The sequence below is a fragment of the Plutella xylostella genome, chromosome 20 (assembly GCF_932276165.1).
Source record: "Plutella xylostella chromosome 20, ilPluXylo3.1, whole genome shotgun sequence".
Taxonomy (NCBI): domain Eukaryota; kingdom Metazoa; phylum Arthropoda; class Insecta; order Lepidoptera; family Plutellidae; genus Plutella; species Plutella xylostella.
Window position 1 is genome coordinate 5,715,327 of NC_064000.1, and position 26,231 is coordinate 5,741,557.

Consider the following 26,231-nt stretch of genomic DNA (forward strand, 5'->3'; position numbering starts at 1 on the left):
CTGGCTTTTATTTTGGCAACTTGAGATAGGGCAATAGGATAGATAAAAATATAGGCGATGTTGATTTCTTAAGGTAGGGAAGGGGTCAAGATTTGTGTACGCCTAGTTCTATCGATGCGATAGCACAGATCAATTATAGTAGCTTACCTAATACTTAGGGCTGATTTTTCAATAGTCAGATAAATGTTTATTCTTGTGTATGTAAATGTTATTTCTCTCACGCATAGAACAACGCGGACTCGGCTCTCACGTATAAATTTGTTGCTGTCACTATCTAATACAAATATTTGGACGTGACAGTATCAGAATTACTCTTCGGATAACTTTTATCTGGCTTCTTCTTTTATCATGTAATCTGTCTATTGAAAAATCAGCCCTTATTCTGATTTCGTAAAACAGGCCATTTCTAAAGGCAGTTTAACAGCATGCGGGTTTGATCATGCACATGTTCATACACGTATTGATTGTTTCTAAGGAATGGCGAATGGCGTGCAACACAGGGTAAGTACATAATATTATTCTGGCGTGCAATCTCACGCGCGTGATGAAATCCGCATGATGTTAAAAACAGCCTAACAAATAATCACACAGATGGCAAGAAGTACACTGCAGGACATGGGCTTCAGGCGGTCAGGCCACTTACAACTAATCACATCATTCACAACGCGTTACAACTGGGAAAAAAATACTACTATAAGTAATATACAAAATTGTTAAAAAAAATTAAAGTATATTTCACACAAAAATAAGAAAGTACGTACTTTATCACAGCAATGGAATAACTTAATTCTCAGATCCATATGATCTTAAACTATACTATACATAAACCTTAGATTATTTACACTTATCGATAACGGTGGGTGTTAAACTTATACATAAATAATTAACCAAGTGACAACAGTGGATCATTAGTTGAACAACTGTTCTAAAATGGAAGACCACCAATGACATTCTTTTGGAACTGATCAGCCAACTCGCGTATCCTGTCTTCATCTTCTGTAAGGCTCTCGAGACAACTGCGGAGAGATCTTTGGAGGCCCTGAAAAGTAAAATTACCATTAGTAACAAACACAAAACAGGCAGAGCATATTTATGTATGTATGTAGTTTTTTTTCTTTACCTCAATAACAGCATATTGTGATTGTGGAATGAAAAAACTGGGAGAATCTTGCATTTCATATGTCCCATACAGAATGTTGGACATAAAATTCCTGAAATCCTGAGCCACTTGCATATCCTCACTTGAGACTTTCAGCAAGTCCCCTAAGAACTGGTCAGCCTTCATTTGTAGTTTCACTTTATGATTGTGAACTTCAAGTAACACTGGATTTCTTGACTGAATAAAGTTATCTGAGGACAGCTTCTTGTATAGGAATTCCGCTTTTGCCTCATTGAAAATGTTGTAGTATATTTCCTTATTTTTCAGTCTTGAGCTATAATTCTGTGGAAGTTTTACATAGAAGGTCCACTCTGTTGCTTCCGTCTGTTTCTGGATCTCCATGATGTTAAATTTATCACCATATTTACTTTTTGCAAATCTTAAAATTGCATCTTCAGCACTGATTTGTGAATCTTGTAGACAGATAACATTTCTAGAATATGGGCTACTCTTAAAAAAATGTTCGGAATTGAATTTCACCTCCCTTTTTGATAGAACAATGAATATTTGTTGGTTGATATCTAATGCTCCAGGCATGCATGGTACTAAATTGATTTTAAGTGTGACACTAGTTATATTTCCAACCCTCAGAGGAATTAGGATATTCATCTGTTTCACTATATCTTGTATTGAAACACTGACTGTTTTTAGTAGTTTGTCTTCATTGCAAAATGATACATGCAATTTTAGATTTCTGAGAAGACTTGAGATTACATCATTTAATTTGAATTGTTCCAATAGTGTTGCTTTGATTAGGAACAGAACTGATTCAGAATCATAATAGTCGCATTTTTTGTTTGTTAAAAGAATAAGATCATTGTTGTTTTTAGGTATGGCTTCTTCATAATCCTCATATACAGTTACATTGTACTGGATCACTTTTTGCATAACATCTGGTCTGTTAGCGAGAGCCATAGCTGTTATGTAGTTACTCTCAATTTCAGCTTCTTTTGCAACTCTTGTTGCTTTGACCAATTCTGTGGTTATTTTATCAAACTGATGGCATTTGGGTACCACTTTCTCTATAGGAATGTAGTCATTCTCACTGAACACCTTAACATAAACACTTTCATCATCTATTTGAAATAAATAGATAATGTTTGAGAAGGTGACACAAACAACTTGATCCCCAAATTTTATGAAATCTCTGGAAAGTTTCAAATGTAGTTGTCTGAACTGAATCTCACTTGTATATGTATTTTCACTTTTCCACATTGTTACACCATCAGTGTACAGGACAGAGTTGTCGAATGCAAAGAACTTGAAAATGGAGGCATTTAGATGAATAATTTGTGGTTTTCTCTGACCTAATTCAAAAGGCAGAACAATTAGTGTTCCAGACTTGAGTCCAATGACTACTTTTATAGTTGTGCCACCAGTTATTTGTATATCACAGATGTCAGAGGGGCAGGAGTGTAGTTGTATCAAGGATGTTTCATCTTCTGGTAATCCCTCACTGAAGAAGCCTCCGTAGACTGTCATACCATCAAAAGAAATAATCATAAGGTTACAGCCTCTCTCTATGTGTACATTTTTGAAAATACTCTGTAGCACTTCAGCATCTTGCTCAGTTATTTCATAGCTTTTCAAAATGGCTTTTTCGTGCATTTTGTAAAGAGGAGGTGGCTGAGAGTTGAATTTTAGCAAGACCTTGTTACACACGGGGAAATCTGCTGATAAATGATTCAGCAACAAATATGAAACCCCCAATTCTATTTTTATACTGAATACGTAATCTTGTTTGTGCAGTGCGCACACCCCAATGTCCTGTTCACGGGCCTGGAAATTACTTTTAAATCGTTTTTGGGCAGGATTTTTAAACTTCAAAGAAGTAACGTGAACATTCCCACTGCAGTCCACACACATTAAATAATTGTTTGTGAGAAATACTTCGTGGATCAGGAACTCGGGCTCAAATATAATTGCTACTTGGTCAAAGTTTAAATTTTCATACACAAATATTTGAAATCTATTCCACAATATTACCATCGAGTTGCTGGCGTTGTAAACAACATTTAGTTTGTCAACTACGTGACTTGGTATAGCGAAACATTGTTTTGTATTGTCTCTTTCTTCACAAATATCCATTTCAAAGACAACTATAAACTTTCTTGGCTTATGTCTTCAAAAAATTGTAAAATACAAGTTCACAACAACAAACCAAAATAAGTACAAAAACAACGGAAACTTTGACATTTCTAAAAGTCAAGTTACCCAAAGTACTCTGTTAGTGTGCCGGTACAGTGGCGAGTTAGCGGGAAAGTAGCTACCATGACGGACTGCGACGGTGTTATTATTCTGAGGATGACTACACTTGTTTGGTATTTGCTACTCAACCAGAGATGTCGCTGTCCTCCGACAGACCGAAGGTAAGCCTATCTAGTTCTTACTTCTTGCTACTTAATTCCAAGTGTTTTTTTTTGTTTTACCGCAAGTTAGAAACGCAAAATTAAAAAAGCTTTCGGTAAAAATAACATACCTACGGTACCTATTACAAAAATGTTATTAAGAAAACCAGATTAGTTGAAAAACTTATTTCATTTACTCCAGAAATAAAATTCATTACATTTTGTCAAAATAATTTAGGTACAGTCAATAAAAACACGACAGATATTTTTATTTTAGACCAAAAGTGCGGCTTACCTGCCTAAGTACGATCACTCAAATATGTAAGTTTGGTCATGTAGTTTTCCATTCATAATACAATATCTTTTGGTTATACCACAGGTTACGGTAATACCCTCTGTATTTGACAATAATTTTATTTATTTTGCATTTGTTGGATTTTCTTAAATTTTTGCACGAACTTATTTTTGAGCATTTAAATAACTAAGTTAAAATCTACAAGAAATCTTACGACAATGAGGTAATCGGCGCAAAATTAAACAAAAGTTATTATTTTAATTTCTAAACAAAGTTGACTAAATATAAAACTAAATTAATTCACTATACAATGTCGTTGATGAAGATACGTTTCAGATATTGGTAGGTAGGTACTTACAATACTTTTTGTCCTAGTTTGGCACATTATTATTTCGGCATAAGCCAAAATTATAATAACTTTTTGTTATGTATATTATGAGAATAAAATGAAATGAATTTACACAGAGTAAGTTTTGAGCTTTTTCCTATGGACAACCTCGGCCAAAGAGTCACAGTGATTTTATTGTTAAAGGTACTTACGAATAACTATTTACAATTTTCGACAATAAATATTTTAAAATACTTTGCTAGGTGTCTCCAATAAGACTGTTACACTAAGTACTTGGCACACTTTCACATATTATTTCCTAGCAAAACTATATTGTTAAGTACAAAACTCTAAAATTAAATTATATTTAAAGTTCACATATTTTTTACATCAAACTGGCAAAATATATACATAGATATAAAGTCACATTTATAAGTTTTCGATTTGATATGTGAATTTATTGCATGTAGTAAGTAGGTACCCCGATTATTTCTTTAGGCGTGTAGGTAACGGTAACGGTTATATACCTACGCGCCCCTTGATATGGCAAGAATACTTTAGCTGACAAAATATATAAAACGTTATATACTAAGTAAATGCTTAAATTAATACTTGAAACGTGTTAATAGTCTAGGTCAGTATTTACAATTTCTCACAATCTTGAGTATTATTATAGGTAATTGCACTTTATTTGTATGCGGCCAGCAACAAACGAGGGTCTTCATAAAAATAAATTTGCCTTTTAATTTTCAACGGCTCGGATTTACCAAAAATAACTTTTGAAAATTCTTTCTCGTTAGACCTAGGCATTACGCGTTGTGGGATTTTCAAATGTTATTTTTGATTCCAAACATAATATACAGTGCATTATTTATTTAACAACGTCTAGACGAAGTACTTTTCAGGATTCCATATCCTTCCTATTTTTTCAAATAGTTCGCGCGCGACGTGTATTATCATTGTACAATAAAATCTAAAGCCGTATCTCTTCACGGCGTCGCCGCCGTATTTTCGCTTTTGTTACTTCTTTATATCGGGGTCCATTTTGGTTTTGTCCATTGATGAGGAGACCATGCCGCTTTGGGGATATAACTTGTCTAAATGCTTCAGGGATTCGTTCAGGAAGTTCTGTAACAATAAAAACAGACATGTCAGACAACAAGTACCTAACTTATAAAAATAAGAAGGTTTCATGCTACGTTTGTAGCCACGGTCTTTGATAGCGAGACGAAATAATAGTCATAACTTCCTCTTACCAAATCTTAGTTCGAAACGGTCGCGTCTAAAACCTCTAATAAGTATGTAGTACCTAGAATCAAGAAGTTATGTAGCATTTTCGCTATATACTGCAGTTTTTAAATGTTAATGTGTGGTGCGTTAGCTGGTTTAGAAGGTCCCATACCCACTACGAATCCATACCCAAGTTCAGATCCACTAGCTGTCTCGAGATCCAGCCCGAAGGACCGTTTGACTGTATAGTATCTTATTAACCAGCTGCAGTCAGCTACCTGCTTGTTGATTGCTACAGTGGTAGTAGTGGTACAGTAGCTAGGTTAGCAGGTTCATCTGCCATTTCTTACCATGCGCCACTAGGAATCCATACCTTAGTACTTACAAGTAGCCTGGGACTATATAGGTATACATGTAGATACGTCCCGAAGGACCGTGGAACAGGATCTTATTAACTATCTGTAGACGTGTACCTGTATGGCGGTGAGCGCGGCCACGATGGCGGGCCCGCCGAAGCCGTGCGAGATGAGCGAGAAGTGCGTGAGGTGGCGCTGCACGGCCGGCTCCAGCAGGTGCGGCGGCCGCGTGTTGCACAGCGGGGAGCGGTCTTGGTTCAGGAGGTCCATTAGCTCTTTCGTCACCTGTGGGGGAGAGGTTGTGAGTGGTTTTCTAACAGGACATTTGAACTTGGCGCACCATGAGTTTCAGCGACTGATAGCTAATATGACTGACTAATCTTTTCACCGTGGTGACCAACGCTCATCCAGGAGAGATCAACTCAGGAGATGCTCAGGAAGGTCACTCAATCTTAAGAAAAACCGATTGCATGACAGCTCTCGTTCGTTCTATCCAAGAATCAACCTGCTTAGTGCCCAGTAGATCCATGACAGAGGTTGCATACAAATGATACAAAATAACACTATACTCTGTCCATTATATTATTGGTTTTTTGACATTCGAAATCCCATACATATTTAACGACTGCAAAGGAAAATCAACATTACTTACTAGAGATAAGGAAACGTCTAAAATACAATAACATAGTGGAAGCTCTATAGGAGGTCGAACGTCCAAGACTATTAGTTGCAAAAGAGGTCACATCATATACTCAACCTAACACAAAGAGGCTAAGGATAACCTCATTAACCAACCTGCTTGGTGGCCTGCAGCAGGTCGCGGCGGCGGCGCGCGTCGTGCTCGGCGTACTGCCGCGCCAGGTACTCGGCCAGCGCGCGCGCCGGGAACTCCGTCTCGCACACGTAGCCGAAGTCTCGCGCTAGGTGCACCGCCTCCGCTGGGGGGTGGAGAGGGAGGTGATTTTTTAGCGTTGGCAATACTATATTATATAGTCAATTTTAATAACAAACGAGTAGTTACTGATTTTTTTACTGCGTTGCTATTGGACCTAAAAATGACTCATCTCACTCTTTCAATATCGTAAATTTCAGAGAGACATACTTCAGTACTCTATTTAAAAAAAATAGACGGTAGGAGATCTAAGAATAAAGTTTGATGGCAGTATGGATATCGCAGGCTTATTTGAAAACGCCTAGTTGTATTATAAAATGCATAGGCAGAATTAAAAACGCCTAGGCTTAAATCCTAACACCTAAAGCGAGTTACAGTTACAAGTTACAAAATGTCTAGGTGCGTTAAACAGATAAAGTTATAATGTTTTATTTCAATTCTCACCTTCAACTAAGGAGGTCAACAAGGTGACGTTGGCCGCTTTCCGCCGCCCCGCCGGCAGGTTCAGCCCGATCTTCTCCAGCTTCTCCCGGAGCAGGCGACCGCCATTCTTGCTCTTTGCTCTGTAAAAAAAAGAAAAATGATTGAGTAAATACACGAAATTCAGGTGACAAAAACAAACAAGGTTATATTATAGCATTGTGAGATACTTATAGGCCATTAAAACTTAATTAAGTACCTACATACTTTAGAATATAAGAGAATATTTTTATGGAATGCCTTTACTGTAACTTCTTTATAAAGTACTGTAACTGTAACTTAATCATATTTTTGTCTAATACAATGGCTGGTGAATTGGTGATTGTCATGCTCATCCTATAACAAAAGTATTAATTTGACATAAACGTCATAATACTTCGTTAAGTAAAGGCTATCAATTAATAGACGTTTTCAAATTGGACAGAAAGTTTTTCTGAAATGAAACAGCTAAAACATATAAAAAGCTGAGTTTGGGTTTAAACAATAATTATAGGTACCTATGTGTTTTTTTCACGGACATTAGCCGTAATTTACTGTCCTATGCAGAATGTATTGTACCTATCATACTATTCATCACGGCCCATTAGAGTACGTCCCCACTGCTGGGCACGGGTTTTCTTGCAATGAAGGAAGGATTTTAGGCCTAGTCCACCACGCTGGCCAAGTGCGGTATCGTACTATTCAGAATATATTTATAACATACAATTTTTAAATTCATATTTTCAATTGCTTGACGTTAACTACAGCAAAATGGAAAACAATAAGTATGTGTTTATTTTTTGCATTAATAAAATAAAACAAAATAAGTACCTGCTACCGTGCCACCACCGAGACATATGCAGTTAACAATAAGGTAGCATCGCTTCTGTGAGACGTCTGTCAGATCCATACAAGTTACGTCAGATTTGACTGATAAGCAGTACTGCATTTAAACATTGTCAATTTCTTATTTTCGGTGGTGGTAGTGGTAACCGTGCAGCTAACTATCCTACCTAGGTGCCTATTTCAAAACGTATTTATCTTCTAAAATACAATTTGATTGATTAGTCTCACTGGGCACATGGCTCATACCAATCTTGATTAACATGTAGCTATAAATATAACGTATAGGAAGGCACCTTACGAAAGTTAAAACGGGTTTCTTTGTCACTGCATGCATTGTTCCGATAACTGTATAGTTTTTACTGTGTAGGTTTCGTGCTAAATAATAATACTTATTGAAATCTTAACCATAGAAGTAAAGAGGAAGGAAATTAACCCCCTTATTCATAGAGAAGTTACAATACGTTTTAACTAATAAACTGTTTTGTCCCTCTCCGACAAAGAACAATTTGTTTCTTGACAGAGAGGGACAAAACAGTTTATTAGTTAAAACGTATTGTAACTTTTCTATGAATAAGGGGGTAAAAATATAGAAATATATGTTATGGTTGGTTTTATAAATCACTTTAGTTTTGACAGCACTACATTTTAATTTATTGGATTCGTAATAGGTATTGGGCCCATGTGCTACATTGACCACACAGTTCGGAGTGAGAGAAAAAAAAAACATTCGGAAATTTAAATTTGACAGATGGCGGCGCGCGCTGCTACTGGACGCGAGATGGCGTTGATAACCTATCAATTACCGTCAAAAATTTGATTGACGGTTAGAAAGCCAAGGCGTGTTACCGTGTTACGTAGGGCTGTTTTAATATCGAAAACTTGTAATAAAATAAGATAGTTTAAAATACTTTTCAGATATAAAAATTCGTCCTCAAAGATAGGTACATACTTATTGCCACATTAACGCTGAGTTGAAGAAAGGATCATTAATTACGCTAATGACGGAATTAAATGTATGTCTGTCTCTTTCTGTCCGTTTATTGTCAAAGCAAGGCGGCCATACATTTAAGGTTCACATTAGCTTAAAGTCCCTTTCTGCAACTCAGTGTAAGATTACTTTCCATTATTATTAAAAGTACTTACATGGGTAGGTACCTACTTAGACTGAAGATATAAAAGATATCAGCCATTTAGAGAAATTGTAAAAAGATATACATCCGCGGTGTGTAATCGGATTAAAGATTTCACACGTATCGAATTTTCTGTAATGACAAAAGAATCGAGAATCATCGGCTCACCTATTTATTCTAACCAGCCAATGAGTTCCGATTTGAAACTACATCGGATGATTCGACAATTTGAAAAGCGAACTAATGGGCATAGATAGTATAGATTTATAATCTTGCACTCTTGACTGTCCTACAAAGAGGTTATAGATCAAGCACCTACCTACTTTGATTTCCCATCGATAATTTGATAACTAAAAAAGTTCCCATACAAACACATGCCAATTTAAGAGCGCAAGATCACTTGATGTCCAATTATTCGCGTCGGATGATACAAAATACTCGACTGTGTTGGTTAGTAAATCCATTAATAACACCACGATTGATTAAATCGAAATGACGGTCCCACTTACCACACAATGAGATTTGAATTTGGAAATAATGGCTGTCGAACGGTCGGTGGCGTACTGTTTTGACAACCTCTTTTTATGATAGATTTGAACAAACTTTTTCACGTATGATTTATACTGTATAGATAAGTTTTGTAATGGAATTTATCTAGGTTTACTTGGGCATTTTGTATGGTATTTATCGATGTATCAATCAATCAGAGTGGGATGGCCTCCGCGGTGGTTTGTTTGCGTTGAGTGTCGGCCACAAGCTCGTTTAGAAGTCACGAGTCGGCAAACAATGGGGACTGCCTGTACGGTAGTGTGGCAACACTGGTTATGAAATATTTTATGATAGCTATACTTAGATGTTTAAAATGGAGACAGAGTAGATACAGTATGGTCAATGGTAATAGTAGTTTATAAATGTCGTAGTGTTTTTCGGGGTTGGAAATATAAGCAATACATATCAGCTTTAACTTTAATAAAAGATTCCCCTGAAACAAAGTAACGGTCGTGCCAATTTTAGCTCGCACAAAATTGAATTTAGAACAAGTTTGCGCGCGAAACGCGGTTAACCAGCAGGGAGTGGCTAATTGCCATCATTACACGAGCCGTTGTCAAAACGCAGGGCTGGCCGGCAAGAAACTGCGGCTGCGGTAGAAAAAGAAAATATATTAATTTATTCTCCTACATGGCAACACCGCTACAAAACATTTTGAGTTTCATAAAGCTGGGTGTTTTTTTATCTAGACATCTTTGTATCATATCCTGAAACCTCAAATAGTACCAGCCTGCTTAAATATATTTGCAGTCAGTGATATACCTATTTAAAAAAAAATGCTTTTGTTCTAATAGTTTAATGTTTATTTAGGGTGAATGAAATATTTTTTCACTAGCCTATACCTAATTACAAGAGTAAAAAATGGTTTAAAAAATATGCAAGGGGACTATTAAATATGTGACTCTACTTAGCAAGTGACTGTGTCTCTGCTAATTTGACATTGTATGAAATACTTCGCATTCGTGTGTCGCACACGGTCCAATTAACGCTATATTTTTATAAATTTAGTACCGAAGTGAGTAAATAACTTACCCGTGTCACGTGAAGGCTAATTACACGTTTAAATACAGTAATTTTCATGTTAAACTCAAAATGTTGACTTGGCGCATCTCTTTGTTAAGGGCGAATAAATTTATTAAAAGGATAATAAAATTGTGTATCGCAGGTGTCGCTTGACAGCTCTCTAATCGATATACAGTAATATTTCCTATAAACACATGATTTTTTTTATCCTTAACTTAGTACTAAGAAGTACTTTAACAATCGAGGCAATATTTTAAAATGTGGCTGCAAGTAGAAATATAGATCAAAGTGTAGGTAAGCATTAAAAAAAACTAACCATAGACCGGACGATACCCTATGGTCTACTTTCTGACCGCTAATGTAAAAAGAAAAAAGTCTAAGTTTAAACCACGAACGCAAAGCGTTGTTTCAAAAGTTTTACATCTGTTATTTACCTCACCGCAAAACATACACAGCAGCGTTTAATCGTCATTAATGTATCCTTTTATTATATTTTATATTCATTCATAGTGAATATAGTTATAGTAGGTATAAAAACGCGTTGTAGTAAAATTGGTATCAGAAAGCCAAGTGTTCTTTGGTATCCAAAATAGTTACTTACACCCTTAATAAATATCACTTAAATCTACAACATACTCTTATTTAGCTATAAAAAGAAGTTTCAATTACTTACCAACCATAAATTCTCATTGAAATTATTTTATAATTTACGGTGTTAAAATTAGCATAAAATTGCCTTTATGGTATGTTTAATTAACATAATTATTCGTAGTGAGTGACAATGCTTTTTTCATGGTTTTTTTAGTTACCATTATGTTTTAAATGTTCCCTAGAGCTATTCCAGTTTTCCACTGTTTTTTTTTGTGGATGACAGAAGTTTTTTCTATATTGGTACCTTCTCGTAAATACAATTTAAGTTAGTTTTTCCCTAAGAACTGTCAATGGGAGTTGACGAATTAGATTATCGTGTGTATCAAATATAATACTTAAATAGTTTGAGTCTTTTAAAAACAGTTTTCACCTATTTGAAAATCGAACGCTGCCAAAAATTAAAACAACGTTCCATTTCACACTCACCTCCTCAACACGCCGCCGAGCAGCGACGCGTTCAAACACTCGGGCGGCGACAGTCGCCTCTGCACCTCGGCCACGGTGACCTTGTACTTGCTGGTGGATGACAGGAGCGACAGTCTGCCGGGGACGGAGCAGAACACGTCGTTCGGAGCGCAAGACCCGTTGCCGCCGAGACCGTCGCGCCCTTTCATCGCTGCGCGGGAAGATTTGACAGGTTAGAAATGGATGATGGTGGGTTTCCGGTTCCGGGGTGACCATAGATTAGTAGCTTTGCTGGATGTAATTATGGCTGGATTTATTAGACGGTATGAGTGTTGGTAGTTATCTTTTTATTCGGTAAAAAGAGGTAGGTAGTCTTTTCATGAATTGATTTCCAAATTTTGAAACCTACACTTACATTAAACCTTAGACCTTTGTAAGGTACCAAGTGGCAAAAAGTTCGATGCCTTAACTTGACTCTCAAGTCAAAAATAATAGAAACGAACTGTTATAAAATGTACCTCTACACTACATAAAAAATAGGGGCTATTACAAAATTCAACAATGGCACTCTAACAAACTCGCCCCGCCCCAAACATGCGCCCAGCGTGATTGCCATTATCATTGTAATACTCCTTTATGCCGACCCTAATACAATAAACATTAGTGTGTCATTAACTTTACATCACACTGGCTGTTTAACACCCAGTGCCGAAAGAAAAAATAAGCCACCAGAGACTCAGCCAATTACATTTCATAAAATCATGCGCCCCGCTGTTCAAAATTGGAACATTTTGGAATTCAATATTCGATTCTTACGCCAGTGCGACCATGATTATTGTAACAGAGGGACTTTTAAAGGAATGTACTTAATCAAAATAACGGACCCACATTTTGCATGTAATTACAGACAAGAGGAAGGCAATCAGCTGATATCATTTCTCAGACATACTATTCAAATAGATTGATTAATCGATACTTTTATTTCCAACGTGTCGAATCGACTGACCGTTGTATAGTTTTTTTATGAGCTACTTAGAAAAAATGATACACCTATGCGATAAGTTCGAATCAAGGCCTAATTACAGACTTATCTATAGCGGGTCATCGCATAGAAATAAATAACAAAAGTTTTCGATAACCCGATAAGTTCATTACAAATATGTGCAGTTACTATAATTGAAATTTAATAATGGTATTCTATTTTGAACAAATAGGTATAGCCATTGTAAATAGTCATATTTAATAAACCAAAGTTTACTTACTTTTCAGTAATGGTAGATCAGTCATGAAACCCGTAGTATCGTCCATACTGGCGTTCTATGGAAATAAAAATACAACATGTAAAATATTCTGCAAAAAAAAAAACGAGGAAAATATGTCGATAAACCGATTTTGATACCCCTAAGATATTAATTTAGTTAGCTTATTATTAAATTCCTTTAGGATAGTCGACATATTTTCCAATATAAGTAGCCAATGAAGAGGGATTTTCGTACAAAAATGTTAGTTAATACTTGTACATAAAAAAAAATATATTTGATGATAGGAATTCGGTAGTTGTGTAAAGAAGAAGGTTGTATCTAACCGGTTACGTGATTCTTTTCTTTCGTTCATAGAGCTAGAGAATAGAGTTTGTCACCGTGGTGACAGGATTAGCCAGTCAGAATGTGCGCAAGAATACATAATATAAGGGAAAGGTGATGCTGATGCGTCACTCTGGCAGGCCTGCATCCCTCGCGCATCCCTCTTTGCGTGCACCCTATTGGCTGAAGATGATGCATCAGGCTTTTCCCATCCACTCCATTGGCTGAAGACATTGACAGTAACCAACCGGCGTCTCCTCAGCGGAGTGCAGCGCGTGATGCAGCGCCAGCTCGTGCTGCTCCCGCGCCCCGTAGTCCGCGCGCCGCTCGCCGCCGCCGTAGCTGAAGCCGCCGTGTGACAGCTGTCAGTGACAGACCATAGAGTTAGTGAGTTTGAAAAATGATTTTGAAATTTGAAGAAGGTTGGTACGGATATGGGTATTTGTGTATGATGTTTGAACACTTTTGAATTTAGAAGATTTGAGAATATTGGAGGTTTGAACGTGGTATAAACGCATCTTTCTATAAGTTGGTATGATAGGAATTCGCGTAGGCTCATGTATGGCTGGAAATGGCTTTATGGTGTATTAATTTATTTTGTTACATGAATTTAATTCATATTGTTCGAATTAACTAGACATGGCTTTCTTAATCGCAATATAAGTAAGTAGCAGAAAAATATATAACAATGCCAAACATCGCTATTCAATAACAAACAACATTGAATTCTCATATAATAATCGAGTCGGGAGTCGTATCGAGTGAATGGATTCGACTTCTTCAGACCGGGACATTACGCGGCTAATCTACTAAAGTGGGGTCACCTTACATTCCACGTTCAAAAAGTTTGCATTGTCCCCAAAATGTATCTAAACATATTGACGTTCGATTTTTGATTTTGTTATTTTCGTTTGTAATAAAATTGATGCATGAAGACTGTACCCGTATCATGAAAATTCGAGCTAACGAATAGAATCGAATGCGAGTGCGACTATTGTCAACTTGACAGCACTTTCGAACACTTTTTACCTTTCGAATGAGTTTCGAAAAGAATGACCACAGAGTACATGATATTATTCTGACAATGACCTATGGAATGATAGCTGTCAAACTTTCGCAAATCTGTACACCGCAATACACCGCCATTTTGTTGTTGACAGGTTGACAGCACTTTCGAATAGACTATCGAATAGAATATGCTGCGGTTTTTCATGATACGGGTACTGAAGATATTAAAGATGTAGTTAGACATTATTACTCTATGATTAAAGCATCATAATGTTTTTGTTTCATCTTATTCAATATCTTGGATGCTGCAACTTGATTTACGTTACAAAATTTAATAAAATAAACTTAATTGTTTCTAAATATGTGAGCTATAATGCGAAGGATTTCTGGAGTAAAATTGAGATCTTAATAACATAGTTGGGGCTTCTAAGTAGCGTAATAGGGCGAACTATGCTAAGACATTCTTTCACTAGGGTGGCAGAGCTCCGAGGGTGAAGCAAATAGTTCATACACATTTTACCAACATTGTTATGAATATGAGATCGATTACTGAGGAGGTGGAATAATTTCATTTATGCGAGAGTTCAAGATCTTACGCAAATACCTTTCCAGAAGTCTTCGCGAATACCAAATGATAGCTTCTATTAATAAACATCTGTCTATGATTAAGGAAGTTGTTTGAAAATGGAACACATTTTGTGTAATAATATTTTAACTTCTTAATCAGCCAGCCTCTTTACTCACACCAAAAAGTCCGTCTAGCGTCTACCTTAAAACTCCCTCTCTCCCTCAGAATAAGGTATCACTTACGTGGTGAGCGTGTATCGCGTCATGGTGGTCTCTGTGATGCCGCAGATGCGAGTGGGGCTCGTGGTGGGTGTGGTGGCGAGGCAGCAGCTGCTGCGGGGCGTAGTGTTGAGCATACTCCGCGTTGCCACCGCCGCTGTACTCCATGCCATGGCTCTGGTGAAGAGAGGTGGGAGTTAGAGGTGGGAGGGTTCTTGTGGGCTATGTGCGCCTGGTACTTTCAACTGGGTGGTTGTGTAAGAAATTCATTGATGCTGTACTCTGTTCTTATATTGGGTAACGTAAAAACGTATAACATAGTAATTACCTGTTGCTGATGATGAGGAGAGGCAGCATGCGGCGCGGGCGCGAAGGGCGGCGGGAAGTAGGGCGGCTGGAAGTCGGCCAGCGAGGGCTGCCCGCCGCCGCGGAACCCGCCGCCGCCCAGCCCGAGCCCGCCGCCGCCCAGGCGCTCCTGGGGGACAAGGGGGAAGATATGATTAGATACTCTGTAGTAGTATGGAGGTAAGAAGTTGTGATGAGATACTCTTTGGTTGGACAAGGGAGAAGATATGGTTAGATACTCTTTGCTACAAAGCATGGAGGTTCTGAGCATGGAGGTTATAAGTAGGTATATAATGGTGACATACTCTTTGGTACAATGAACGGAGATGAAATGTGATGATACTCTTTTTAAGCAAGAGAGAACAAAGAGAGAAGGACTCAGAGAGAGTATAATAGTCACGTTAAGAAACGAGTTTGTTGCATTTTTAGAGTCTGATAAAAAGAATAAACCATATGACTGAATTGTATGTTATTAATGGAATGTATGTAGGCATCTTCCAAATATGAAACAGTCATAAATCAAAGTCACTATAATTATCAAATAACATACACTTTGTAAAGAGACAATGGCACAAACCATCAAATGAAAATAAATAGCATCTGGCACGTGTATCTAATGATGCTTTAAAATTACTAATTATCTTGTTAAAAAGTTATTATAAGGCAATTATAGCATCGGAACGTCTAAATGTTACAAATGGTAATTTACGGTGTAATCGCACCTATGTATGTACTCTCTTTGTATTCATACACAAATTAAACGTCAATTTATTTTGAGTGTGTAGGTATCTAGGTGCGGTGCGGATAATACGTTAAAAATTTACAAGTACCAAGTTCAGTTAATAATAAATTATACCTAGTCATAAAAGAATTGGCGTAAAAATTTGGGTAAATTAAGATGTTTCAATAAAATCGAAGCTATTATAGATCAAATACTGTGTGGTATGTCTAAGGTACACATTATTAATGATTTAAACATGATAAAATAATAATAATGGGGGTAGTAGAATAATATTTTAAATAGTCTCTGTACTTAAGTAATTGAAAAAAAAAACTACTTTGGATACTTACTATGTATAATCATGATATTAAACTAGGACGATAGGTATCATCTGTCAGGCCCAAAATGATATATTGATATAATATTATGTCTTAGGATTAGTATGATTAGAAGTAGCTAAGTAATTCAATAGCTGCATGCTACTTAATTGCTTGTCAAAATTTCCTACTTTTATCTTTTGTCATAGAATACAATATTGATATGTCAATAAATAACGGTTTTTGTAATACCTACTTAGGTAAGTATATTTTTTGTTTGTTTATTATTTAAGCCGACTTTATAATGTGTGCACATACATAGACTGAATATTTTCAAGTTTGTCTTAGTAGAAATAATTTAATCATAGTTCTTGATTCAGTCGGTCATTATTATATAAATAAATGTTTACATAGGCAAATTTAATGCTTAAAGCATTCTCTCTCGTTCTTCCAGATAAACAGGTACCGTCAAACTTTTAAAAATGTTTTCATCTGACAGCCCTACTACGTCTAGGAAGGTTCTTAATTTAAACTTATAAAAGTAAGTGCGTTGCCTATCAAATGTCGATCATTATAATACTGGCCGTGCAGTTTGATAGTTATTTTTTTTCTATCAATCTCGGGAGAACCTGTTGGCTTCCTGATAATTTTAAAGATTGCGGGCGCGAGTTACGCTTTTTACTGGGGTTGCCTGATAAAGAGAAATAATGATCATATTTATTCATAAAATACTAATTGGTAAATGATATTAAATTAACAATAATAGGTCAACTTTTAATTCTGAAGGTAGGAAAAAGAATTGATGGAGTTAGAGTTTTCCCTGTATTTCAGATGTTATAGCTCTACTTTTTATATTACGTTTCTTACTCAAGTAATATGTAGGGTGTTGCAAAATTGGTAATTTTTTTTTCCATAGTAAAAAGTCACGTGACCAACAAAGTTTCTATGGAAAAAAAAAATCGCGAATTTTCAAATTCTGATTTAAGTTTCGGGCTTAGATATACCTATAACATGCTGCACATGTAGGTTTCGGCTTAGTATACCCTTTTTGCAACACCCTGTATATGTTTGTTTTGAATCCAAATTCTGATTTAATAGATAAAAAAATACTTTTTAATTTTACCAAGATTAGCTAGTCAAAAGCTGGTCACACCAAATTATTTTCCTCATTCTATCCGTACCAGCACGCGTAAGTAATTATTATGTATGTGGAGCAATTTACCCGTAGATCAACTATTACTATTATGGACACTAAATCAATTCATAGGAGCAGCTTTTTGTTAATTGTAACGTTATACTTCATTGGTTTTTGTTAATCAACTGAGTGACTTTTTAAAGGTCTGTTTATTACTTACGGATTACCTAAGACTGTCATAGTTATGACATTCATGACCCCAATTTTTTAAACATTAAATTATTGAGAATTTTATCAAAATATTAACGTTGTTATAAATTTGTTGGTTATAATGTGCACTGTTAAATTTCCTTCAATATTGCAGACATTAAGATAGTATTTTCCGTTTAGTCTAATTTCGTCAGGTAAAGTGCAATAGCAGTTTTATTGCCAGTAAGTATGTTTTTAATTTTGCCATAAAGTTTAAATTATATGCATGTTTATTATCTCGATTTGATTCGAAATACATCCTACTTAAACACACCAGTTTAACAAGTAAGAATAATGTTTGATTTTCAAATTATCAAAGAGCAATTAATAGTTTATTCATAATGTAGGTAAATAGATCACAGCGTTCATTTGAGAAACGTAAATTATGTAAGAATGTATATTAAATGAATTGGATCAATTACCCAATGCTTAGTAACAATTTATTTTCTAGATAAAGTTGTGAATCTTGTTTAATTAAAAGTGTTATCGACAGTTCACCTGTCGACTATGTACCTACGTAGTCTCTCCGATATAAAAAAATACCAAATTACAAAATGTCGACACCAAATTTTCCGAATTTATTTAAACATTAAAATTTGACTTTGATCAAAATATTCACTTTATAGTTGTTAATATTATGCGCTGTACTTGAATATTGCATTTCATTGCTCTTGAGTGTATTATGCTGACGTCACGGACACTATACTATACCGCACAAAGTATAGTTTGGCAAGGTACAAAAATGTATAGCTACTTATGAACCGTGGGTACTCAAATGATAAATATTCGTGTGGGTACTCCCACTCTGCTGGCTACTGAATGTTAATTACTTTTTAAACTAATTCTTTTTTATAATCCGGCATTCTGTGTCGACCTGCACGTGCTGGCCATTAGCTACTTGTGTTTCAAATGTGTTCTAATCTGATCAACTTATTATACTCAGTACAAAATCATATGCAATCAAACCTGGATAAGAGGGACTTCAAGGGACCTAAAAATGGAGAAGCATATTTTTTTGCATATTTCCAAAAGTCGTAAAAGAAAAGTTGTTCAGATTGACCACCAGGGTGACCCCTTTTTGGCTTAGTATAAATAGGTACACTACTTTTGCAAGATCCTGTTTACTTAGGTATATCTATATTCTTTCCAATAACTTATTGTATGTGTATACAATAAAGTGTTTAAATAAATAGATGTAGAGGTACAAGCAACCAACATGTCGCAATTGCCTCACATTTCAAATAACATACAACTAAGCACTTATAAAGATCTGTCAAAAACTCCATTACTAAATACTGTAATGGCGGCGTACGGCTATCGATCACTAGTGGAATGTGTATTACGTTGTCCCGATCACAATACGGACTTGCATCAATTAACAATAATACGTGACAGAGCTTAGATTCTGATGGCACAAATACAGTTTTGCGACCATCATGCAACCATGGAAATGGAACCTTCTGAATTAGTGGCAATTTCTCCATAGTCGGTTAGAGCATAACCAGGGAGTAGTGGTTGATTTGTGACACATCTGAAATGAATTTTATATGGAGATGACGTTTAAATTATAAATCAATCCCTGTCGGTTAGATAACCGACTATTGAGAATTTGGCACTAAGAGCCAATTTCACCATTCTCGGTTTTCTAACCGACAGGGATTGATTTATAATTTAAACGAAAAGTTAACCATTACTCCCTGGGTATGCTCTAACAGAGAATGGTGAAATTGGCACTTAGTCTATGCCTTTAACGGATCCTTGAAAACGTCGCGTAGGTATATATTATATGAATTCTACATGGAAAATTACAATTTGCGATTTGATCGCGACTGTCTTAGAGGAGAATTGACTCTTTGTTTTGCACCGCAACTTTCTGTAAAATAAAGACTAGATAAAAGTAAGGGACGTCAAAATCATTTTAACAATCTAATGATAAACTATCTATACTACGAGTAGGTAACTTAAACTTTGAAGTCCCGAGGTTCAAGTCCTCGCCAAGGGTAAGGATGGCACTTAACTCTACCACTTTGGAACTAATGTGACCCTAGTGAAAAGTGCAGCTATGAAAGTCCGTCTCGAGACCTATTGAGCTATGGAGTTACTTGAAGGAGATTGAAGAATCTTTATTTTAGAAGTATTTGTAGGTAGGTACGAGTACGCGTGCCCAATAAACCAATTAACTGGTATCCTAGACAGTTCGAACAGAATAATGGCCTGCCAACTAAAAACTTTATAGGTAGCCGAATGAGAGAACGATCGTAACATGATATATGTCTCATTAACTAGCCGCTTCTAACCCGCCGCCGAATCGATAAAATAAAAAGAATCGATTTTAACGATCCCAAGCAATCAATCGATGAAAAAATTCGTTTATGACAGACGAAATTAAAAAACCAGATTTAGATTCAGCCGCGCGATTTTTTTCAAATTGTTGTTTAAGACAGCCACCGTTACGTTTCATTTTATTGTGACAGTTTTATACTTTTATTTGAGCCAGATTTTTTTGGAGTTAATTTAGCTGTTATGTTAATTATGAAGCAATTATTAACTATCTTATGAAAAGCGTGAATGAATTATAACTGGTTCTGGAACTGAGTTTGAATCGATTTCCTGTCCTGTCGTTCTTTATTTGAAATATGGGAAACAATAAATAATTAAGAAAAAAAGAATGGTGTGAAAATTACGTTCGGTTATTTTTTTAATATATAGGTATATTTTTTATTTTGATTTTGACGTGACCACTGTCGGTCTATTGAAAATTTAAAAGCGTTCGTGTGTAATATGATTTTTACAATCTACGTCAATAAATAATAATAATAAACAATACTTTACCTGCACCTCAATCACGCTGGACAAATCTACGTACGCCAGCGCCACTTTTATTGCTCACTTTATCCAAAAAACACCAAAAAGTCTCTTAACTATTTCACTTACATTCACTATAACTTATACATTTCCTTCCGTTGCATCAAAAAGTTCCTCAAACAAGCGTAAAAACTATTTACGCGCAAAAAGGTTGCACTCCTACGCTAATGAAAAGAGGTTTTAATTTTTACTAACAAACTTTTTCGTGTTCGTTCGCTTCGGTGAAAGCTATACGAGCTGCGATATGTAAATGCTTCGTCCGTCGACAATCAGTGGGCCCGTATAAGGCGGTTGATTCCGGGTACAGACCTCTAGTGATTACTTTTTAAATTGCTCGCCGATGACCCAATGGAAACGGACTACCGGATTTTTTTTCAGTTAGTGTTGGGCTGTAATCGATATTTTATTAATTAATGTAGCTTTTAAATGTTATTTGAGAGATTTTAACCTAAAGTAATGGGGGTCAGTTAATTGTCAATTTACTTCGATTTTTTTTTATTTATATCCGCAAGTTCTAAACTCTCCTACTGAGCTCGTCCCATTTCTAGATGTGCTAAAACTTACAACCAAGCAGGCAGGTATAGTTATCAACACTAACACATAGCCAGAGGGTTATTTTATACATATTGTATATTTATATGTATATGTATATTTAACGACAAACAATCGATCGAGAGCTATAGTCTCGCAGCAGCGCTCCGAAACAAATTTTGTATCATATGCCTAGAAATGTGAGATTATTGTTTTGATTCTTAGGTAACCATTATTATGCTTTGTACAAATCTATGGGACATACAGTTCCAATTATTCTCTTATCTTTTAGAATTACCCCCTCCCCCATTTTCACCGATGTCGATAAAACGTCAACGCATCACTACTGGCGTATAAATCGATTCTCTATGGTAAATTAACGCGCTCATTGTTACCGACATAAAAAGCGACTGTAACAAGCATCTAAATCTAAATTATTAGTTTCGGTACAGTTAGTTATTTATCAACTGAGTAATAGCTGCAATGCTGGTATGAAGTATGTGCATATTTTACATATGTAAAAAGTTTTTAAAACTACTTATATAAGTACGGTGGCCTGCGCCTAAAAGTATACAGGCGGAGTTTTTAAAATAAATCCCTGATTATGAAGGGACCAGCTACATCTGTTATAAATCTGGGGACGTGTTGTGTGTGATGTGTGTAGCAGTGGTGTTTATGTGGATGTGCTTGAGCAGCATGTGAACTTAAGATCGCTATTTTAAAAACTCCGCCTGTATACTTTTAGGCGCAGGCCACCGTACCTAAAAAAAGTAGGCAGGTACCGACTTATGTCAGCATCGTGGCACGTGGAGATCTATATAATAGTCTCTGCCTACCCCTCTGGGAGATAGGCGTATGTAAATGTATGACTATGTAATAGGTACTTAGTATTTATGTCGACGTATGACGTAGTATTTAGACTACATTACTACAATGTCCCGACGGCGGCGGCTATACAGTGTCTTCCGAAAATTATAGTTAGGTAAGTTGTTCAGAATGACTGCAATGATTTATGAACTAACGTTATAAGGCAAACATTGATAGGTATAATTTTTTTTGATTAGTCAGACTATACAGCTAGACATACTTTACATGAAATAATTTGAATCGACCTTTCTTTTTTACGGATAATGATAACCGTCCGAACTTTTTATTTCTTGACGAACTTTTCTCAACCTTCTACAGTTGTAAAATAACTTGCTATAAGAATAATACAGTACAACATACAGTATAGACTGAAGTCATTTTCCTGAAACATATTGGATATGTACGTATACGTTATTAAATTTACTTTCATTACAATGACTAAAAGAAACAAAACGCATTACAATTTCTCCATTCGATTTATATCTATACCAAACCCTCCATACCACACACACCTACACGTCTTCCTAACCCACCGCCCGTTTGTAGGGTTAAAACCTCAGCACAATAACCTCGCGCGCTCAGTGCAAACTTATACTTTTTTTTCGGCAACGACAATGAATGTTTTCAGCCAGAAGTTCGGCGTTTCGTTCGGAAATCGACCGGCGGCGGTTGGGTCTCGCGGGCGACTGCCAGAGGGCGGGCCGCGCCGCCCCTGGGGTATTCAGAGCGGTTTATTTGCACAAGCTGCGGCACTATTAGCCTTTAGGGTAAACATTGAGTTGAGTTAATAGTTGATATCGTTAAAAGGAGAAGAAATGTTGAGAAGAAGGTTACGTATGCAGTTACAGTGCCTAAGTGTAGATGGTACTCACGTACGGTACATATTGAGGCCATACCAAACTTCGCCACCAGATACCTGGTGACGGCTACACGGAAATCGGGTCGTATAGTCTGAAAAGGCAAATCAATTTTCTCAGAAAGAGTAGTATTCAGAGGTACCTTTGGCTATCGTTTTAAAACGAGAAGCCCAAATTTCCGTAGCAAAGTGTAGCAAAGCATCAAAGTGTCAAACTCCATACAGAAAATAGGTATGGCTGCGTTGCTATTGCAAAGTAAGCGTTTTTGTTTTTAAATGGGCTAATTTGGTGTTGAAATTTTGTAAGTTTCACTGCTCGAGAGTATACTTATTTATATCAAAAACCTTTGACTTGTCGACTTTGTGACAACAGCTCGAGTGTCGGTAGTGCCGCTCCGCCCCACCCCGCGGCTACATTAATTGCACGCACGTCGCCCAGGCGCGGCGATTGGCGATCACCGAGCCGAGCATGAGTTATGAACGCGACTGTACACAGCATTGTAGCTAGCATTAGAACTAGTCATTATGTACCTACATGTACCTTTACCTATATTAACATAAAATAGAATAGATGTACCTACAGGCTACAGGGTAGGACAGTCAACGTCCTGTTACTCCTGAAGGCTGTTTGAAACTAGGAGCCATTATAAGATGAAATGTAAAATCAAGAAAAAAAAACAAGTGTCCGGAGAACGGATCCCCTTTTTTCACCATTTCAGAGTTCATGACAAAATTAAGTCCATAATATTTTACATAATTTAACATAATATTTTGGTCGCATCGGCAACAGAAATTTCAGTACTAAAATTAACCTGTAAAAATAGTGGAAATTTGTACTAACTCTATCTAGCTTGATCTTCGGGCAGTACACATTGTATATAGAAATACATTCGCATAATCTATTCAGGCGTTACGTTCAAGAGTGCGAATAAATAATTATTAGCTCACACATACGAGTAGGATGCCCTGCAGCTCGCTGGATCGAAGCCCTTAGGGATAGGTTTACCATCTTATTCATAAAAAAGTTACTGGACGCTTTAGCAATTGAACTATTTTGTCACTCTCTGACAGAGAACAATTTGTTCTTTGACAGAGAGTGACAAAACAGTTCAGTAACTTTTTTATGAATAAGGGGGTTAGTTTATAGCCGTAAGGACTAGAATATTTCTGAATGCTAACTTCTTATTAAAGTGCAAGTAAAAAAATAGATCTAGACTAAAGTCTGTCATCGTGGTGAAAGGAATGTCAATTGTCTAGTCAGGTTAGCATTAGTCACTGAATGCCGCAGTGTGCATCGACTTTTTATCAGGAACAGAAGGCTTAGCACGGGGCGTAAGCGCTTATATATCTGCTGGCTGAAAGAAACTAGCCTATTAAAGTTTAGATACCTACGATTATTATAAAAAGTATCCACAGTTTCGTAGGTTTTTTTAACGTTACGTGCGATCAAATTGTCTATACACAATTTGTATGTAGAAGTACCTATACTGTGTTACAATCTGAAGCAACTATAGTAGAACCCTTCGACTGATTTACAATTTCTAATCTGCCTATTTCTCTTTATTTCCGTTGTGTTGGCACCCCTGCCTGAACTTTTGCCTCAGGCTTTGAAGAGACGAAATAATCTGATGAAAGAGAATATATGGAGGTTCGTTGAGTTGAGATGCCCAATGTTTTATATTTTATACGTCTATATAGAAAGGGTAAATGGCAAAAGGGGATAGGGACATTTTGGTTTTTATATGAGTACATAATATAAACTTCTCTTAACTACTACAGTACCTACTATGTATTTTACAATAGGTTATTTGTATCTGTCATGCGACTAAGAAATCTAGATCCATAGCTAGGTAGGTACGGCAGTTGAGATGTAACTCTGAGTTGTTCAGCTTGATCTTAAATTTAGATGAACCAAGTTACGTCGTACGTTGTTTTGTGAAAAAAAATCTTGAAGTAGGTACCAAAATGAATTAATTATTTAATGCTTCGGTTCACTACTTTACAAATTTATTTCATAAAACAAACCCAATAAGTTTTAAAAGACTGGCTTTATTGAAAAAAGAAGTAATTGAAAATGTAACAAAAAAGAATAAAAAAGTTCTACACAACATGCGTCTAATTCGAATTTTCAAATAAAGAACGCGCTCCTATTGGTGGCACAGCCCGAGGCGAGATGGCGGGGGGCAGGCGTTCGGCCGGAAATGCGTTTTATTTCGCTAATTACGTCCCGAAATCGAATGTGGCCATTCATTTTCTGAAGTGGCACTGTGTTACGATTATAATGAATATTTTAATGCATGATAGAACTGCAAAATGGAAAATAATGTATTTCAGACGTAATAAATCGATATTAGGGCTAGATGTGACGAAAATCTACTTTATGAGTATCTGCCTGAAGATTTTCGTATTTTAATTGTACACTTATTTCTTTTGATATAGTGGTTATAGGATTCCAATCTACTGAATTCGTATTTCGAAAAGCTTTTTACCAAAGAAGCTATTTACAATGAAGAGCCTGTAAATTATAAATTACCTACTTAATTTCCAAATGAGGTTTATGAAGACATTATTTACGTTAACCTTAATTTAAACTTGAAACTTCAGGTAAAACAATGGAGAGATCGGTTAAGGCTCGATAATTTAAATTCCGTGTAGGTACGCACTACGCACTCTTGAAAAATGCCTTAATAATTACCAAGGGCGTACCCAGGATTTCAGCTAGGGGGGGGCAGCTCTTGAGATGATGGTCGATCGGGTATATTGAAACAAAAATCATGAAAATTGTCTTTTATTAAGGTCAACTAGGCCAATTGCGTCTACAGGCCAAATTAATCTTTTCGATCCTATTTGAAAACGGCTTTATCAATATTGAAAAATGCCATCTAGTTACGGTGGCTTAAACTAAATACTTTTCATGAACTGCAGACAGATGGTGTTGTAGTCAACATAATATTATCCAAGTATTCAGTCATTTTGTGATTTGCACATTTTTTTGAAAGTTTGGTACTGTGACAGGTGATTGAAAATGTGAATCTAAAGTTTTCTTTATCAATTGATTTTATTCAGTAGGTATTCTAAACAATAGTCATTGGGCTACTTATATAGACACAAATTTTCAATGAAATAGCTTCATTTGATGAATTAATGATGTTAATTTTTTATGTTTGATAAAAGTCTTGAGGTAAATGCGTTAGGCGTAATGGGGCTATTGCGATTGTTGCAACGCATTGCCTCAAAACAGAAATCGTCAACCTTTTAATACATACATAATTATGCTCACGACTGTAGTCACCCGCT

At 36.2% G+C, this 26,231-nt stretch overlaps 2 protein-coding genes across 4 annotated transcripts in view; both read right to left on the bottom strand.

Moving 5' to 3' along the window:
- Positions 1-716: 716 nt before the first annotated feature.
- Positions 717-3,319, bottom strand: LOC105387234. Its single transcript, XM_011557931.3, has 2 exons — positions 1,121-3,319; positions 717-1,039 (listed from the first exon to the last, which is right to left on the bottom strand). The coding sequence occupies exons 1-2, from the start codon at positions 3,245-3,247 to the stop codon at positions 926-928; spliced, it is 2,241 nt and encodes a 746-aa protein (XP_011556233.3). The 5' UTR covers positions 3,248-3,319; the 3' UTR covers positions 717-925.
- A 359-nt stretch (positions 3,320-3,678) lies between these two features.
- Positions 3,679-26,231, bottom strand: part of LOC105387248 (transcription factor AP-2-epsilon) — a 45,057-nt gene continuing 22,504 nt past the window's right edge. For 2 of the 3 annotated variants that reach the window (XM_038109738.2, XM_038109739.2), the window contains 9 exons: positions 15,377-15,523; positions 15,073-15,225; positions 13,503-13,616; positions 12,934-12,988; positions 11,693-11,882; positions 7,053-7,171; positions 6,512-6,654; positions 5,834-6,001; positions 3,679-5,258 (listed from right to left, as the gene is read on the bottom strand). In XM_038109738.2, coding sequence (XP_037965666.1) covers positions 5,151-5,258; positions 5,834-6,001; positions 6,512-6,654; positions 7,053-7,171; positions 11,693-11,882; positions 12,934-12,988; positions 13,503-13,616; positions 15,073-15,225; positions 15,377-15,523 — 1,197 coding nt within the window. In that variant the 3' untranslated portion in view covers positions 3,679-5,150. Of the gene's footprint in view, positions 5,259-5,833; positions 6,002-6,511; positions 6,655-7,052; positions 7,172-11,692; positions 11,883-12,933; positions 12,989-13,502; positions 13,617-15,072; positions 15,226-15,376; positions 15,524-20,647; positions 21,067-26,231 lie in introns of those variants that run through there. The other variant, XM_038109740.2, reaches the window with a different exon arrangement.

Coding starts and splice junctions, on each gene's coding strand:
- LOC105387234 (XM_011557931.3), bottom strand. CDS start 3,247: ATGGATATTTGTGAAGAAAGAGACAATACAAAACAATGTTTCGCTATA. Junction 1,040..1,120: donor CACAATATGCTGTTATTGAG/GTAAAGAAAAAA, acceptor TTTACTTTTCAG/GGCCTCCAAAGATCTCTCCG.